General features: G+C 56.1%; 7 protein-coding genes across 7 annotated transcripts; 4 read left to right on the forward strand and 3 right to left on the reverse strand.

Annotated features, from left to right (window-relative positions):
* Window positions 1-269: 269 nt before the first annotated feature.
* HRG_06423 (arginosuccinate synthase domain-containing protein) lies at window positions 270-3,362 on the forward strand (the record flags this gene model as incomplete). The annotated part of the gene is made up of 25 exons (XM_044864894.1): window positions 270-301; window positions 408-473; window positions 544-599; window positions 658-681; window positions 749-782; window positions 830-857; window positions 914-944; window positions 996-1,056; window positions 1,119-1,143; window positions 1,207-1,290; window positions 1,749-1,795; window positions 1,859-1,889; window positions 1,941-1,977; window positions 2,033-2,064; window positions 2,117-2,155; window positions 2,206-2,252; window positions 2,310-2,481; window positions 2,538-2,554; window positions 2,618-2,640; window positions 2,699-2,753; window positions 2,805-2,911; window positions 2,961-2,986; window positions 3,040-3,171; window positions 3,230-3,268; window positions 3,324-3,362. 25 exons carry the CDS (start codon window positions 270-272, stop codon window positions 3,360-3,362), a joined length of 1,284 nt encoding a protein of 427 aa, XP_044719834.1.
* An 867-nt stretch (window positions 3,363-4,229) lies between these two features.
* On the reverse strand, window positions 4,230-5,438 carry HRG_06424 (arsenate reductase; the record flags this gene model as incomplete). The annotated part of the gene is made up of 2 exons (XM_044864895.1): window positions 4,230-4,823; window positions 4,896-5,438. The coding sequence occupies 2 exons, from the start codon at window positions 5,436-5,438 to the stop codon at window positions 4,230-4,232; spliced, it is 1,137 nt and encodes a 378-aa protein (XP_044719835.1).
* A 675-nt stretch (window positions 5,439-6,113) lies between these two features.
* On the forward strand, window positions 6,114-7,512 carry HRG_06425 (uncharacterized protein; the record flags this gene model as incomplete). Its single annotated transcript, XM_044864896.1, has 4 exons — window positions 6,114-6,331; window positions 6,379-6,662; window positions 6,718-6,862; window positions 6,915-7,512. 4 exons carry the CDS (start codon window positions 6,114-6,116, stop codon window positions 7,510-7,512), a joined length of 1,245 nt encoding a protein of 414 aa, XP_044719836.1.
* A 592-nt stretch (window positions 7,513-8,104) lies between these two features.
* On the reverse strand, window positions 8,105-10,591 carry HRG_06426 (bromodomain-containing protein; the record flags this gene model as incomplete). The annotated part of the gene is made up of 7 exons (XM_044864897.1): window positions 8,105-8,520; window positions 8,575-9,100; window positions 9,153-9,411; window positions 9,478-9,675; window positions 9,748-10,212; window positions 10,270-10,361; window positions 10,511-10,591. The coding sequence occupies 7 exons, from the start codon at window positions 10,589-10,591 to the stop codon at window positions 8,105-8,107; spliced, it is 2,037 nt and encodes a 678-aa protein (XP_044719837.1).
* Window positions 10,592-11,646: 1,055 nt separating this feature from the next.
* On the forward strand, window positions 11,647-12,532 carry HRG_06427 (maf-like protein; the record flags this gene model as incomplete). Its single annotated transcript, XM_044864898.1, has 2 exons — window positions 11,647-11,844; window positions 11,903-12,532. 2 exons carry the CDS (start codon window positions 11,647-11,649, stop codon window positions 12,530-12,532), a joined length of 828 nt encoding a protein of 275 aa, XP_044719838.1.
* A 661-nt stretch (window positions 12,533-13,193) lies between these two features.
* HRG_06428 (helix-loop-helix DNA-binding domain-containing protein) lies at window positions 13,194-13,696 on the forward strand (the record flags this gene model as incomplete). Its single annotated transcript, XM_044864899.1, has 3 exons — window positions 13,194-13,305; window positions 13,393-13,591; window positions 13,654-13,696. The coding sequence occupies 3 exons, from the start codon at window positions 13,194-13,196 to the stop codon at window positions 13,694-13,696; spliced, it is 354 nt and encodes a 117-aa protein (XP_044719839.1).
* Window positions 13,697-14,097: 401 nt separating this feature from the next.
* On the reverse strand, window positions 14,098-15,537 carry HRG_06429 (tRNA synthetase class II core domain-containing protein; the record flags this gene model as incomplete). Its single annotated transcript, XM_044864900.1, has 4 exons — window positions 14,098-14,285; window positions 14,328-14,538; window positions 14,593-15,132; window positions 15,187-15,537. The coding sequence occupies 4 exons, from the start codon at window positions 15,535-15,537 to the stop codon at window positions 14,098-14,100; spliced, it is 1,290 nt and encodes a 429-aa protein (XP_044719840.1).
* Between the last annotated feature and the right edge of the window lie 474 nt (window positions 15,538-16,011).

Below are 16,011 nucleotides of genomic sequence, written 5' to 3' on the forward strand. Positions count from 1 at the left end.
CCTAACTTATAGTATAGGGGAAGGCAGGCTTATGCTTGCATAGAAGCCTTTCACCCGTACGTCACGTGCAAGGCCCACAAGTGGTGGCCACACCGCTTGTGGGTCCTGCCTTCCCATGATCACTGCATCTTGGATCTGACACATCGCGGAAAAAAGTCTGGCTTGCACCTTCGGTCATCCACCACTTTTTCGATCAATTAATCTCGACATCGACCTCAACGCTTTCGAATCAACGTCTCCAATCGCAAGAAAACACCAACATCGTCACGATGGCCGGCACCAAGGGCAAGGTCTGCTTAGCGTGAGTCTGCCCCTCCCCCGCCATTGTGGAATCATCGAGCTATTTCTCCCGGCATTGAGGTCATTGGCACCTTTTGTTGAAACATTGAGCTGATCAAGGTCGTCAGCTATTCCGGCGGACTCGACACGAGCACAATCTTGGCATGGTTGCTAGAGCAGCAATACGAAGTTGTGTTAGTATTTACAATTCCGGTTGCAGCTGAGCCTCGCGCTGCTGAACCTGTCATACTGACTGCTTGCAAGCTGCTATTTGGCCAATGTTGGCCAGGAAGAAGACTGGGCTTCGGTGGAGAAGAAGGGTGAATCACCTCTCCCACATATTTATCGGGAACGCCTGTGCTGACATTCCGCGCGCAGCTCTCCAGATCGGAGCCACCAAGAGTATGACCCAAGCACGCCGAGACCTTGCCATCGTGAGAATATTGCTGAACCTGAACGAATCTGATAGTGATCATCGATGACCTTCGCAAGGTTTTCGTCGAGTAAGTTGGATTGATAGCACGGTTGTGACATACTGACATCAATACAGCGAATTGTGCTGGAAGGCTGTGCAATGCGTTCGTCAATCCCACTCGATCCGATACATTTTCTGCGACTAACACGAAGTTTCTAGAATGCTGTGTACGAGGACCAGTATCTCCTGGGTTAGTTTGGTATGTTCTCAAGCATTTGAGTAGAGGCTAATGGGATATCAGGTACCAGCTTGGCTCGCCCTGTCATCGCCCGCGGAATGATGAAGGCCGCCGAAAAGGAGGGGTTCGTCCATTCTGCTTGGAGTTGCTTGAAACCAGCTCGCGTTAACACGAAAATTGCTCCAGTTGCGATTTCGTTTCGCATGGTTGCGTAAGTATTAACTTACTGAGTATTCACTCCCTGTCCAAGTTGATATGCTGATTGTAATCATAGACCGGCAAGGGGTGGGTTATACCCTTGACGATCCTGAATAATGCAGCTAACATCCTACTCAGCAATGATCAAGTTCGCTTTGAGGCACGTACTTTCCCCCCTTCCCTTCCTACCGCAGGTTCCTTCTGGATACCTTCTCTAAGAGATGCCGTCGCCTTGCCACATTGCCCCGGATGTCTGATGACCTCTTTCTCGACGACTGAGATCCACTCAAAGACGAATATCGTGCCTGAAACGCTTGGAAGACAGCACCATTAAACGTGTCCGGAAAAGACGCCAAGTCGACCATGCCATGGTTGTCGCCAAAGAAAGAAGGCCAACTGCTGAAACAACCTGCGTCTAAACTCGAACCCTTCACGGGCCCAGTGGCTTGTTGGGGTCGGGCATCAGTTTTGGTTTGAATTTGACGTTCCGTCTACGCCTTCTCTCGTGTTCAACACTGTTCGTGGGCAATGTGGCGGCTGGTCGGCTCTTGCAGGGAACCTGTCCCCGGATGCCCAAACAACTGAAGTGATTTGTTCTTGAGATACTAACTTGAGCAGTTAGCCTATTTGACTATTAATCCCGCCATCAAGGTCATCGCCCCATGGTACGACTGCCAACTTCTTCCAATTACGAATTTCCAAGTACAGACTGATAAGTGTTTGCACAGGCGTGACCCTCTTTTCTATCAGCGTTTCCAGGTTAGTTCTGTCAATATCCGTTTTCTGAAGATTTACTGACATACTTCTCAGGGACGCAACGACCTCCTTGACTACGCGGCTGAAAAGTGTATTTATAAGGCAGATTTTCTTTTTTTCATTCGGAACATGCTAAGTTCTCCCAGGTATCCCAGTGACCTCGACACGCGCGAAGCCGGTTAGTTTTTACAACGCCAAGAAGGAGACAAAAGTTGCTGATAGAACAACAGTACTCAATGGACGATAACTTGGCTCACTGCTCTTACGAGGTATTTAGGGACCAGTGAGTGTCCTATCCCTACATAGCTGACGGGTGCAGGCCGGCATGCTCGAAGACCCCAACACCACCCCACCTGAAGACATGTGGTAAGTTGTGACACGTTCTGAATGATGGACACTTGGCTTGCTAATTGCAAAGTGTAGGACGCGCACTGTCAGCCCTCTCAAGGCCCCCGACACTCCACTCGACATCACCGTCCACTTCGACAAGGGCATTCCCGTCAAAGTCGTCACTCCCCAGCAGACCGTCACTGATTCCCTTGAGCTGTTCACTCTGCTCAATGCTCTTGGCAAGGAGCATGGTGTCGGCCGCATCGTGAGTTTCCTCAGGCACGATAAGCTCCGAACGCTCTGACTGACATTTGACGACAGGATATTGTCGAGAACAGGTATACGAGGCGTTCTTACAAATCAAATAAGGCCTATAAGCGCTAATTTTATGCGATTGTTAGGTTCATAGGCCTTAAGAGCCGTGGTTGCTGGACGTTTTCTGTTTCAAAAAGGGCCCTTTACGATTGCTAACATGCTTGCAGACGACTCCCCATGCATGAGTATCCTTCGCCTTGCTCACATTTCGATCGAGGGCCTGTAAGTCGCACGGTGCGTTCACACGGGTGTTACTGGTACTGATAGTTCCAGTGTCCTTGACGGTCGTGTCCGCTCTCTGCGTGACAACTTAAGCAAGCAGTGGTCTGAGCTGCTCTATAATGGGCTCTACTTTTCGCCCGAAAGAGCGTTTTTGCAGCGTAAGCCGTTCTGTTCGGCAAATGGAAGACTTGGCTAACCTGACTACAGCGAGTCTTGACTTCTCTCAGCAGCGGGTATGGTGAAGAGCCAGCAATGGAAGCTTGCATGATCTGACTGAGTTTCCCAGGTCAACGGCGAGGTTCGCCTCCGTCTGTACAAGGGCAGCGCCTACGTTCTGGGTCGCACTTCCCAGGAGAAGCTGTACTCCGAAGAGGACGCCTCCATGGATTCGCTCACCACCTTCGACCCCTCCGAGACCGTGAGTCATGTTCGGGAGTGCTTCAGTGAAGACGAGTTGCTGACAACATCTTGTACAGTCTGGTTTCATTACCATCAACGCTATCCGCCTCAAGAAGGTAATCGACCCATCGGTTCTTGCGATGCTGAGACAGAGATGCTAACTCAACCAAGTACGGCCTGCAGATGGCCGAGGCTGGCGTCGAGCTCTAGGTGGGCATCTCTAAGGCACTCTGGGGCAAGGAAGGAAAATTGGTTGAAAAGTCAGACAGAATACGAATTGAAATCCAATGGAGTTCTTGATCCGCAGCCAAAAGTCCGCTGAAGTCTCCGAGGGGCTACGTGACCGTCCGATTCTCAAGACCCCCCCAACCCTACAGAAGTGCACTGTCAAGAAGCGCTCTGCCAAACATGGATCTCCCACATGGACGATGGTTAACATCTGCAATCAGTTGACCCAGCGAATAGGCAAATACAGGGGATTTTCTAACCATCGAAGATTCTTGCAAAATTGCTATCAATGCTAAGTCTATCAAGATAGTGGAAACCCACTTCCAGGCATCACATGTGAAGCCATTTACGGCTGACCCATGATCTCTCCCCCTTCGGTTTTGCCCGGCCCAACATATGGGATCCAGTATATTCGATCACGTGGACAAGCCAACCTTCCGTACTCAGTGAATTCGTATAAATGTGTCCGTATGTAAACTACTGGTGACAGGTCAAGCTTAGCTCTCCAAACCATGCCTCGCCTCTCCACCCCAATGTAAACCTTAAACTTTTGCATACTACTAGAGTAAAGCATCACTTGGGGTTAGGTATCTGGGGTGGCTATCCGTATATCGAGCCGGAATTGGAGCATTAGTCCAGCACACTCGGCAATGGTCCCTTACTCAAGTCTTGACATCGACTGCTTTGCAGCATCAGAAGGGGGTGTAACAAACAAAAAGAAAGACCTGCTACCAACGCCATGTATCGATAAAACATCAATATGGTACACCACCAAACCATGTCCATCCACACCCTCACACAGCTCCCATCGTCTGCCGCACCCCGAGCCGAGGTCAGGCCAGGCCGCGGCTACTTGGCTCTCGAAACACCGGCGCCAATCACGCCCGGCAGCTTCTCCTGCCCGATCCCGAACAGCATCGAGATGGACAGCCACAGGATGCCGACAAGGGCAAGTGTGAAGCCGGCAAAGAGCCAAAAGGCAACACTGACGTCCTGCTTCGCACAGCGCGGTCCGGCCCAGTGGATCAGGCCGCCAGCCTCGCTCCGCGTGCTCAGGCAGTGGCACGCAAAGCACTTGGTGCCGGCATCCTTCACATCGGGTCCGGCGTATCGGTCCAGGCATGAGCCGTGCTCAGAGCAGTTACCCGTTGCCTTGATGCAGCTGTCTTCAGAGGCGAAGCAGGATGCGATGCGGGCCCCGGGGGCGTATAGAATCAGGTTCTCGGCCACGGATGAGGTTGGTGCTACGGGGCGCGCGGTTTTGTCCAGCGACGTCATGACCTGCTCGGCTTGGCGGCGACGCAGTTCTCGAGGCTGATCGGACCAGGGTCTGGAGTTTGCAGTCGGAGGTAGGAGAACCAGTGTCGTCTCCAACTCGCCAATCTTGGCAAGCTTAGAGAGCTGGTCAAGTCTCTGCACGACTTTGCTGACAATATCGGAATTCTGCAGAAACAACCATCGTCAGTTGAACCTCTCGTAGACGACTCGAGCTGCGGAAACTCAATGTTCCCATACCTTGTTGACATCAAACTTTGCAAAGGCAGCTCGCCTCCCCTTCCAGCAACCCTCGAGCGGGTTGGCGACCTGCTGCATGTCACAATCGCCTGCGTTCGTTGCGCCCGTGCCGACCAGGTCAACCTTGACCAGTTCATCATGGGCTTTGGCCGAGGGCGGTTCCGGGATTGTAAATGCCGGCCTCGTCCCGAGCGCACGCCCCAAGTCTTTGATCTGCTCCTCCGACATTCCATCCAGCATCATCACCAGCTGGCTTGGCTCGCCGTTGTCATCGTCGGCGAACAGTGGCGGGGAGGCCTTTCCGAACCGGTTCAACGCAGAAACAGCCTCTGCAATGTCGGCCTGCTCGTCGGCGTCGCGGAGGGACGGGCCTTGGCTCCTGGGTGCCAGCCGCTGTAGCAGAACGAGGCGTGCTAGGGCAGGCGAGAGGGAGGGGGTCGATGAAGAGGCCTCGCGAGCCGGCACAAGGTAAACCTGGGCAGCGGGTTGAGCAGCAACGGCCAGGCCGCAGGAGGCCGCGATAAGCCCAGCGCAGAGCTTCATGACGGCGGTTTGATTTATGAAGCGTCACCCACTCGCGCTGATGGTTGCGTTAGGGGCGACCACGTCGACGGGCAAAGTGGGCATGTGCCGGATCCCGGAAGCACAATACTCCGAGCCTCTGTCCGCACCCACCGCTCACCACTTACGCAGCCTTGCTACGGATATCCAGCAGCGCACACGGCTCTGACTATCCAGCACACAAAAGTGGAGAAAGTGTGGCAAGTGCATCTAAAACGGAAAGGCGCATGATAAAGTAGCTAGTACTTAGTACTTTAGAACTCTTAGCTTTCTTATTTTATATAAAATCTTTCAAAAGCTTCAAATAGAGCTAGTTAGTTTTTACGCGCTTAGGTTAGGATTACGGCTAGCTTAGAGCCTAGATTCAGCTATATAAATATTTAATTTATAATGTTTAAAAAGTAAATTGGTAAGGCTGCTTAAGTCCTCTCAATCTCCTTGCGCCACAGGCTCCACACCTTTTGTGTGCCGGATAATAGTCAGCGCCGTGTGCTGGCTAGTCGGGCCCCAAATGAGTGGACATTTCATCTTTCGGTACCATCCTGGCGGGTGAGGTGCCATCATCCCTGGTTATTGCTTTTCCCGCGTTGCACCAGCGGCCTCTTTATCTCGACTCTCGCTGTCCATCTCCCGACCGAGGGGCGGCAACAATACGGCATGCTGCGTCGCTGGTCGATCGCCCCGAGGCGTGCCTTCGCCGCATCCCTCCCCGTCGCGAGGCCAAGGATAGCCGCCCGACCTGTCGCTGCCCCGAGAAGAAACATTTCACTCTTGCCATGGAGACGAAATCGCGCGCCCACGCAGCCGCCGCTCCCAGTCTATTTCTCCAGGGGCGGTCCCGTTCTTCGGCCCGGTAACTGGAAAGGGCCACTTGGGTATGCTCGATGAACGCCAGGAGCAGGACTGATGCTGACTGGACCAGCCGAGTGCTCTTTGCACTTGTGGCATACACCGTGTGCTGGCAAATCTACGTGTCCGTCGTCTTCGACCCGCTCCTCGACTGGGCAGACACCGAATGGAACGCTCTGTCGGAAGAGGAAAAGGACGAGGTGGACCAGGCGGCAGACCCAGACGAGCCGATCCTGTTTCTTCCCTTTCCATTCATGACAAAACTGGTCGAGCAGCCGCCGTACAAAGGCTCGGATCCCGAGTGGTCAACGTTCATCGCCGTCAGCAAAGACCAGCAACTTCAGAAAGACATCAAGCGTATGCTACCCGTGTGTCCCGCGTTTACCGGCGTTGTGCTCATGATATACCGCAGGCGGCCTAGCTGAGACGATACGAAGCGCCGCGGCGAAAAACCCCCAATACATCAAGGCACTTGGGGGCCACGATATCAAACTCAGAAAATATTGGCTCGACATCCTCTACCCTCCTCGACCTCCCCCGAAGCACTACATGTCTGGGTGAGCCACGCTCATGGAGTCTTATTCAAGTTCTGAGCTAATGGTCGACAAGGATCATCGTCTTCGACGACGGCATTTACTGGGGAGACCGACCCATCGACTCTGCGACGGCCGGCAGCCTGAGCATGGCTCTGTACCCGAAGGCTGTTGCTGCCGCCGTGTGGTCCTTTGGAAACTCCCTGGTCAAGCAGACTGCGCATGACGTCGCCAATGCTCTCAGGTTGAACCCACCCACGCCACCGCCAGAAGCAACAGACCCACAACATGTTGTGCTGCAGACAGACGCCAACCGTGTCTTTGAGGCATCCGTCAGGTCTGAGGCATCGACCGGGTCGACAGCTTCCTCTATTCAGCCCGCGGGCGACGAAAGATTGCGCAACACGTCCAGCAGCGAGGGCTCAGGGGACCCGCGCATCCAGGCTGCCCTGCATGCGGCCAGTGGCGCTCTCGTCAAAAACTGGCAGCAGGCTCCACCGCTTCCAAATCGAGGCTGTATTCGCGTGGATGGCATGGTGGAAATTTACGGCGACACGGCTATCCTATGCGTCTACGTCTTGGCCTCGTACGATCCGAAGCTGAAGAAGTACGTGGGCATCCAAACCGGCCTGAAGCATCTGGCTCAGCTCAAGCAGAGGCCTGCGAGCGGGTAATGGCCGGGGCGTCTAAGGATTCAGGGGTGCTTTCCTTTTCCCCTTTTTTGGGATTGCCGCGGCTTCCGAGAGGAATTGTATATACCCTTGATTGTTTGGCACGGCTGGCTTGGCGTTTGGGAGACTCTATCTAGTTCAAAACCACAGTGAACCTCATTTGGAGCGCTGATTTAAACCACAAATCAAGAGGTCTCGTTAGAGCTGCGGTGCCTTGAGCTACCGTTGGTCTAAAAGAGGCCCCGTTCGCTGTACCGCCAGCGCGGCAACGCTACACGCAAAACAAAGATGTACCATTCCCGCACGATGCGTCCTATCCGCCGGCAATCATACATACATGTCCGCTCTCCAGAAATCAGGGTCCCGTGTTACCTTGCAACAATCAGGGTCATCCACATAAACGCCCCTCCCGCACACATCCAGCCGGTTCCCCTGGCTCTCAGCCTCGGAAGCCATGCACCTCCCAGGTGGTCCACCCTTTCCGAGACATGTATCCACAAGAACCTCGATGGCACATATAGGAAAAAGCGCCAAAAGCAGGCAAACTATCCGACTAATCCGCAGACTGTACACACCCGTGCCCTGGGGAGAGAAGTCAAGTCCTCATCAAGTTGGCAAAGACGGTAAACACCTCAAGCTCCGCCTCGGGCCCATTTTGCTCGCGCTCGCTGCGCGGAATGGCGGCAATGAGATGGGCCTCGATGACGTTGATTCCCGGGTGCAAGACGACCTCGAAAGCCCTCTCTTGCTGCTGCTGGTTCGGGAGCGGATGCAAGCACGGCTTGAGGGGCTGCTTGTTAATAAGGACCCAGAGGCTGTACTGCCGCTCGTAGAGAAAGTCGGGCAGCTTGAGCATGATGAAGACGCGGTTGTAGTGCGGCGCCAGACTGACCGTGGCCGACTGCTGCGGCTGCTGGGGGTCCGGAAGAACGGTTAGAACGTTGGAATGCTCGACCTGCATGTTTGGATGCAGCTGAAGGCGCAGCCGCGAAATGAGGGCGTCGTTGATTCCTAGTCGCGGTCAGCGAGGGCACATAGCGCTCACTCAAGAGACGGTTAACATACCCTTTCCATCCCTGCGAAGTCGCTTCTGCTCCACGTGGCCATTAAGCATCGGCTGGATCTCAACAGGTTGAGGTTGAAACTGAGGTTGAGGTTGAGGTTGAGGTTGAGGTTGAGGTTGAGGTTGAGGTTGAGGTTGGATGACAGGACCCGGAGGCCGCACCGCTACGGGGATGATCCCAGGAATCGGCGCAGGGACCGCTGGAGACATGCGGGCGCTGTCTTCCATCTTAAGGCCGGGCTGAGTCGAAGGGCTGGGAGACGGGGCCGACGCCGAGATACTGCGCGCCGCCTCCAAGCGGCCAGAGACGCGCGTCGCGCCGTTCAACCCAGCAGCGGGAGAGGCGGTCGACTGCGCTGGGTTCGGGGCGGGAGAGTCCATGGAGCCTCCTCGCCCACCCACGTGGATGGTGATCTTCTTTGACGAGCTTGGCACTTCGGACGCTTGGCCCACCTTCAGCTTGATCTTGGGCTGCGTCGGCTCTGGTACCACGGCTCGTGCCTTTTTCAAATGCTCATTAAACGCTTTCTAGAGGAGTGTTAGCGTGAGAGACCGTTTGCTGGACACGCAGGCTACTTGCCTCGAGTTCCTGTCCCAACTCGTAGATTTCACTCCCTTCCTCGTTGTAGTAGTACGCGTTTGTCCACAGAAGCTTGGACTTTTCCTCAAAGGCCGCCCAGTGCTTAAACTCGCTCACGCCAGTTGCATCATGACGGCCATGGACACCCTTGACCATCTTCTGGAGCTTCTTGAGGGATAGCGGGTCCGTAACCACGCGATAATAGTCCCTCAAGGCTCGAGGTGGCAGGTTGTGAAAGGGCTCGAAATAAGCCTCGAACCTGTGATGGTGTTAGGCAGGGGACGACTCAAGACGGAAACAGCAAGAGGCTGATGAGGAACCCTACTCTGGCTCGTTGTAGCGAAGAAGCTCCTCGACAATCTTCTCCTGAGCTTGCTGGAAACTTAACCCCTTGTAGGGGACGTTCTCATACTGGTGATCCAGCCGGGCTGGAGTCGTCGACTGGCGCGGGCTCGGATCGACTTGCGGGGCCGAATTGTGAGCGATGCGGCCGGATTCTCTGCGTTTGAGGACGATAGAGCGCCTTCTCGAGGTGCGACTCGCTGCTTGCTCCCCTTCTTTGTTTCCTGCGGCAGCGTCGGTTTGAGCCTCGTACCCGGCCTGCTCGGCCTCCTCGGCCTCGGCGTCTTCTTCTTGTTCTTCTTCTGGTTCTTTTTCACCGTCTTCCTCGCCCTCGCCCTCACCCTCACCGTCTTCTTCCTCGCCCTCGGCGTCCTCATCCTCGCCTTCCTCGTTGCCCTCTTCGGGCGGCAAGGGAGTGGGCTGTGCCTGATAGCCGCGCGTGCTATAGGCCGGGTTTGTCTTGGTCATGTAGTTGCTCAAGGCCTTTCGCACACGCTCGGCGTCATCGAAGACGGGAGAGGACCGCGGATAGAATTCTTTTGCATTGGCAATCATTCTCTTGAAGTAGCTTTCGAGCTCCGCGAGGGTCCGAAAGTCGCCCTTGCTCAATTTGTCCTCGACAATCTCGAGTGAAATGGGCATTCGCGTTCGCTTGTAGTAGTCTTGGTTGCCTTCCCGCGGAAGGAGTTTCTCGAAGTAGGTTGCGACCAGTCGTCCGCTAAAGGAAGATGCAAGTCAGAGGAGGCCAAGGTGCCAATCGAGATGGGATTCATACCTCTTGTCTGCCGTGCGCCGTATCTGCTCTAAAAATTTCATGCCATACGCGGTAGTCGATTCCTGCGACTCGCCCTTGGAGAGGTCAAACTCCTGCCACCAGTCTTGGTCAGTGAACGCGTCTCGTCAGGGGCGACAACATTGGACTGGGAATATCCAGTCGGCGCCACATGCAACCACGACACGAAGCACAAGAGTCGAGAGGTGCTTCGTCCCGGAATATAGAAAGGCGGGCAGCTTACCGCTAGCTTGCGTCGCTTGGAGGAGCGGTCGTCGGGGTCCGACGTCGCAGTGCCATTGGCCTTGCGTTTGGAGTCCATCATGGAGGCGTTGGACAGAGTCGCGGCGTCTGGCGCATCACATGCTATGGGGCCTCTGTAGGCGCGACGTCGGCTTCGAGGCGCAATGGGCCGTCGTCTCGCCAGTCGCAAAGGAGACGCTGAGGGACGGTTGACGACGCGTGCTAGGGGGGTGGAGGGAGGGAGCCTCGGTCGCGTTGGTGCTGGCGCTGGGGCATTCACGGCGGGTAGCGCGGTGAATTTGATGCAGCAAGCGACGACAACGACGAGATGACTTGTCGATGAGCCCTTCCGACGGCGCCCGGGAGGCCGCAGCTTTCAGCAGAATGCTTTTGCAGGAGACCAGGGCAATTTTGCTGGTGAGTTGCAGCGTTCAGCATTTTCAAGTGGAACTGGGAGTCTGGGTACGTACACTAAGCTGCCAGGTAGCCCATTTCTACACCATGCCCGATTCGGAAGCAGGCACGACTCCACACGGCAGGACTCCAGGCGCCTTGCCTGCACGTGTCTGCTAGAACTGCCACCATTTATTTGGGCAGTTTGAAGGCCTGTATAGTTCGACAATGCTTTCTATTATTCCAGGGGTGGGATAAAAACAAAAATCGCTTCTCGTCTTCATTACGAAGACTGGTCATCTCGTCCTGACTTTGGTGACAGAGTGGCTTCCTCTGCACCTTGAAGGTTTTGCCGCTAACAAGGTCAACACCGCGGATCAATAATCGGCTAACCGGATTCTCTCAGACGACTTACGCATCACCAGATAGGCGCTGTCCTGGGTGATGATCGCTGGACCAGAGACGGGAGGTATTTCACCGCGACACCGCAGGTGCCTCCACCGGCCCAAAGTACTAACCCAGTCATCCATCAACTTTGCACATTCAGCGACTGCACTCCAGCCCTTGGCGGCACCTCATCTCGATATCAAGGTACCTAAGGTAGTAAGTCGTCGTGACCGGTCGGTCAACCCCACAGGTACAGTACGTAGGTACCTAAGTACCTAGAAAGGTACCTATCATCATCCAACCATCACTTCGACCCGTCGTCATCTTTCAGCCCCGCCAACGTCCCATCAACTCGCAATGACAGACTCCAAGATTCCTGCCGACGCTCCTCCGGAGTACGCTGCGGCCACCGCAGAGCATGGCCCCGGGCCCCGTCCCGCCGGTCCCGTCCGCCGGCTCGTACAACCTCTCGACATTCCCATACTCAAGCATCTCAACTCGAAACGAGTCGTTCTTGCATCTGCATCCCCTCGGCGGAAAGCTCTGCTGCAACAAGTGAGGGCCTGCAGTCGGTGCCGTGCCTCATGTCATGGTGCTGACATTCGCTCCGCAGATGGGCCTGACTAGTCTGGAAATCACGCCGTCGACCAAGCCCGAAGACCTGGACAAGACGGCCTACGGCCCTTGGGAATACGTTGCCGAAACTGCCCGTCGAAAGTGCCTCGACGTCTACGCCGTTTGCCTCGAGACTCAGCTGGCCTCGATACCCGACCCCGACCTCGTCATCGCCGCCGATACCGTCATCGTAACCCGCGACGGGCGCACGCTGGAAAAGCCACGCAGCGAGGCCGATCATATTAGGATGCTGAAGCACCTGCGGGACACGGAGATGCACAGGGTCCTGACGGCCGTCTCGGTGCTTGCCCCCAGAGAGGATGCGCAACATCCCGGCTACTGCATAACCAGCCACACCGAGGAGACCAAGGTTTACTTTTGGGGCGAAGAAAACGGGCTGCCAGACGACGTGATTGAGTCATACGTCAAGACCCGAGAGGGTGTAGACAAGGCCGGTGGCTACGCGGTGCAGGGCATCGGCGGCATGCTGCTGGTCCGCAAGATTGAGGGGAGCGTGGACAATGTCGTCGGGCTGCCCGTCAGGCGATGCCTGTCCATGGCGGAGAAGGTGATATTTCGGCAAGACGTTGATGACTTTGACGAGCAGCTTTCTGGCGGAGACGATTGAGCGAGAAGCCGGTCATATGCGCTTTTGCAAGTGTGATACATGGCGGCGAGATTTGAAAGCGTTGCATGGCATGGCCGCCCGTTGGATTGAATGGATAGATGCAGGCTCTCGTCTGTTAACTGCATGTGGGCTCGCAAACCGTGTCCCTGATGAGACGAGAAACAACGCGCTTGCAGTAACTGGCCGGTCTGAGCAACAGGACGTGCAAGAAGCATCTCATGACACCGGCAAGAAGCGGGCGCTTTCATCGTAGAGTGGGAAGTAGCGTCGGCGCAAAGGCCCAATCGAGTCCTAAAGAGCGAGGCCTATGCTCTGAAATAGGCCGCTGCTTGCGAGGGGTGAGACAGGAGGGCCGCTGGCTGCAGGAACCGCGAAGATAGGCCGCGCCAATGCAGGGACCCAGGATGGAGGTGGCGGTGGTGTTTGCGCCCAGCAGAAAAAAAAACTAAAAAGTCTGGGGCACTTTCCGCGCACTTTATTCGACGGCGTGTAACGAGCTCTGCAAGCAGCCAAGGCCAAGAGCAGACGAAGCATGTGATTGCCGTCATTTTCATCGTCGCATCCCCCATCATGTGTCTACACACATGTATGCTCTGCGCGCACAACTCTGTCCGTCTGCAACCCAGCCGCATCTCACGGCCCTGCATCTGAAGCGCTAGCGATGACGTCCGTCAACAACAACGAGACGTCGCCTGGAGACGGCGGCGGCCTTGGCGCTGATGAGAAGCCACGCCTCACCGAGGAAGAGAAGAAGCAGAACCACATCGCGTCAGGTACGCACGGCCTTTCCCTCCTGTGCTTCCATCCCATCTCTACTCCGACCTTGGGTCATGTGTGCTGAGCAGCGGCTTCGGCGGCAGAGCAAAAGCGGCGACAGGCCATCCGCGAAGGCTTCGACCGCCTGACGGAGCTCGTGCCGGGTCTCGAGGGCCAGGGCCGCTCCGAAGGCCTCGTGCTCAAACGCACCGTCGAGTTTATGCGCCAGAAGCTCGAGGAGCGCCGCGCCATGATTGAGCGCATCGAAAAGGCCGGCGGCCGCGTCGACGACAGGCTCAAAAAGTGCCGTGTCCCCGCCCCTCGAGCCGAGCTTAGCTGGAAACTGACCTGCTGAACTACTGTAGACCCGTCGCTGAACAGAGCAAACACAGTCGCGGCAAAGGTTGAGCCGTCGTCGAGCCTCGGGTTGGCTCCCATTATCTCAGCGCCATCGCATCCGATTGCGCGACGCGTCGCGAATGACAGACGCGAACCGCGCTCTTCGGCAGACGGCCACTACGTCTTGCATCTCCACGGCCTCGTCGGGGCATGTGGGTACGATGCCTCGGCTGAACCTGGCCGGTTGTCCATCGCGTCTTGCTGTGCCCCGTTGCACAAGACCGCGACAACGGGGTTGCTGCCACCGCCCAAACCTCGGTTCTAGAAACGGGGCAGCAAGGGAGTGGTGATGAAACCAGGGCATCGCTTAGAAGTAACAGTACATGGGCAAGACTACTTGATACAGTATTCTGGAACACGACATTCAGGAGAGCTTCGTGGTTCGGGTTCGAGGGCGGTGCCCGGGTCGACTATTGGAACTTGTCTGTCATGTCGCGCATTCTCTCAAGCATCTCCGCAGGGCTCAGCCGCTCCCTGCCCAGACTGACTTGCCTGTTCTCTACATCCTGTTCCCCCACAACCAGAAGCTGGCTGTATCCGTTCGTCCGTGCCTCTCTGATTTTGGAGCCCAGTGACCTTGGCGTAGAGTCCACGTCTACTGCAAAGCCGGTGGGATGGGCCAGCTCGGGCGAGCTCGTACGCTGGATTCCGACAAGCATGTCGCGGACCTGCTCAGCCCAATCCACCACCGGCTGTGAGGTGTTTACTGTCAAGATGATGGCTTGCCTAGGATTCAACCAAAAGGGCCATTTGCCGTTGTATGACTCAATGAGAAGAGCCATCAGCCGTTCGACCGAGCCGAGCACGGCCCGATGGATCATGACGGGCCGCACAGAGCCGTATTCAGCGAGCTGCGCGGGGTCGTCGGTTGTCTCGCCTCTTGCCTCTAACTCGGGAGCCGGGGCCTGGTATTCGAGCTCGAAGCGCTTGGGCAGCTGGAAGTCGAGCTGAATCGTCGCCGTCTGGTGCTCCTTGCCGTCCGAGTCCTTGAGGATGACGTCGATCTTGGGCCCGTAAAACGCCCCGTCTCCGTCATTGACGCTCCACTCCATGCCTGAAGCCTCGAGAGCCCGCCTCAGGCTGTCCTCGGCACGATTCCACTCGTCCTCAGTGCCGATGAAGTGGTCCTTCGGGCGGGTAGATAGTGCTAATCGGTAGCTCACTCCCAGGCGTAAGACGTTGTAGACAACCTTGACAAAGTCAAGTGTCTTTTTGATTTCCTCTTCGACCTGGCACGGCCGGCAGAAAATGTGGCCGTCGTCCTGGTGAAAGCGGCGGACTCGCGTCAGACCGGACAGAGAGCCGGAGGGTTCGTTTCGATGCACGGGACTGAAGTCTGCGTATCGCAAGGGAAGATCTCGGTAGCTGTGCAGCTTGGACTTGAAGATGAGGCAGTGGCCCGGGCAGTTCATCGGCTTCAGCCCGTAATCACCATCGGCCTCATCCTCTTCCCCGACACCAGGACAGCTCCCTGGACGATTCTCGGTGTTGGCCGTGACGGAGTACATGTCGTCGGCGTAGTTCTCCAAGTGGCCCGACTTGGCCCACAGGGATTTTTTGTAGATTATCGGAGTAATGACCTCCTGGAAGCCATAGCGGACGTACTGCTTGCGCAGAAAGTCAACGAGTCGATTGAAGATGCGAGTTCCGTTGGGGAGGAATATGGGCGAGCCCGGGCTGTAGACGGAGGTGATGAAGATTTCCTGCTGCAAGCCAAGCTTTCGGTGATCGGGAGGCTCGACTTTGTCGGGCCCCTGGCCGGTATAGCGGCGGCGGGAGAGGCACGCCGGGCAGTTCCAGGGCACCGGCGACAAGGCCCGGACGGCCGCCGCAGCTCGTGGGCGGATCATGGCGGGCGCGCTCGTCAATTGATGTTTTTTTTCCAAGCTTGGGATGAAGCTCCCCAGGCCGTCGTAGGTCCCTTCTAAATCCGGAATAGCCCACTACAGTTGGTACAAAATACAGTGCGCAGGGGTCTTTCTGGGCTGGGTCGATGATAGCCACCTATCCTACGCCTGTTGCTGCAAAAAGTCGGCATCATCCTTGGCTATGCGCCGATTCTGACCGCCTGGTGGACCCGGGATGAACGGAGATAAACTTGTTCGATCCTCATCGACCACCAGCCGGCAGTCTCGCAAATGTTCAAAAGAACGCCGTGCCCCTCCACTGATTCCGCCGCCGCGCCCCACTGTCAACACCACCTACACAACCCCGCGAAAGTTTCCCCCCGCCGCATCTTGCCTCAGCGATTCTCCATCCCGCTTTGCCCACCATCTGCACGGCAAAACCGGCGCCTTGCTCTGGGCCGCGTAACGAGAGCTTCC

The sequence above is a fragment of the Hirsutella rhossiliensis genome, assembly GCF_020360975.1.
Source record: "Hirsutella rhossiliensis strain HR02 chromosome Unknown scaffold00006, whole genome shotgun sequence".
Lineage (NCBI taxonomy): Eukaryota > Fungi > Ascomycota > Sordariomycetes > Hypocreales > Ophiocordycipitaceae > Hirsutella > Hirsutella rhossiliensis.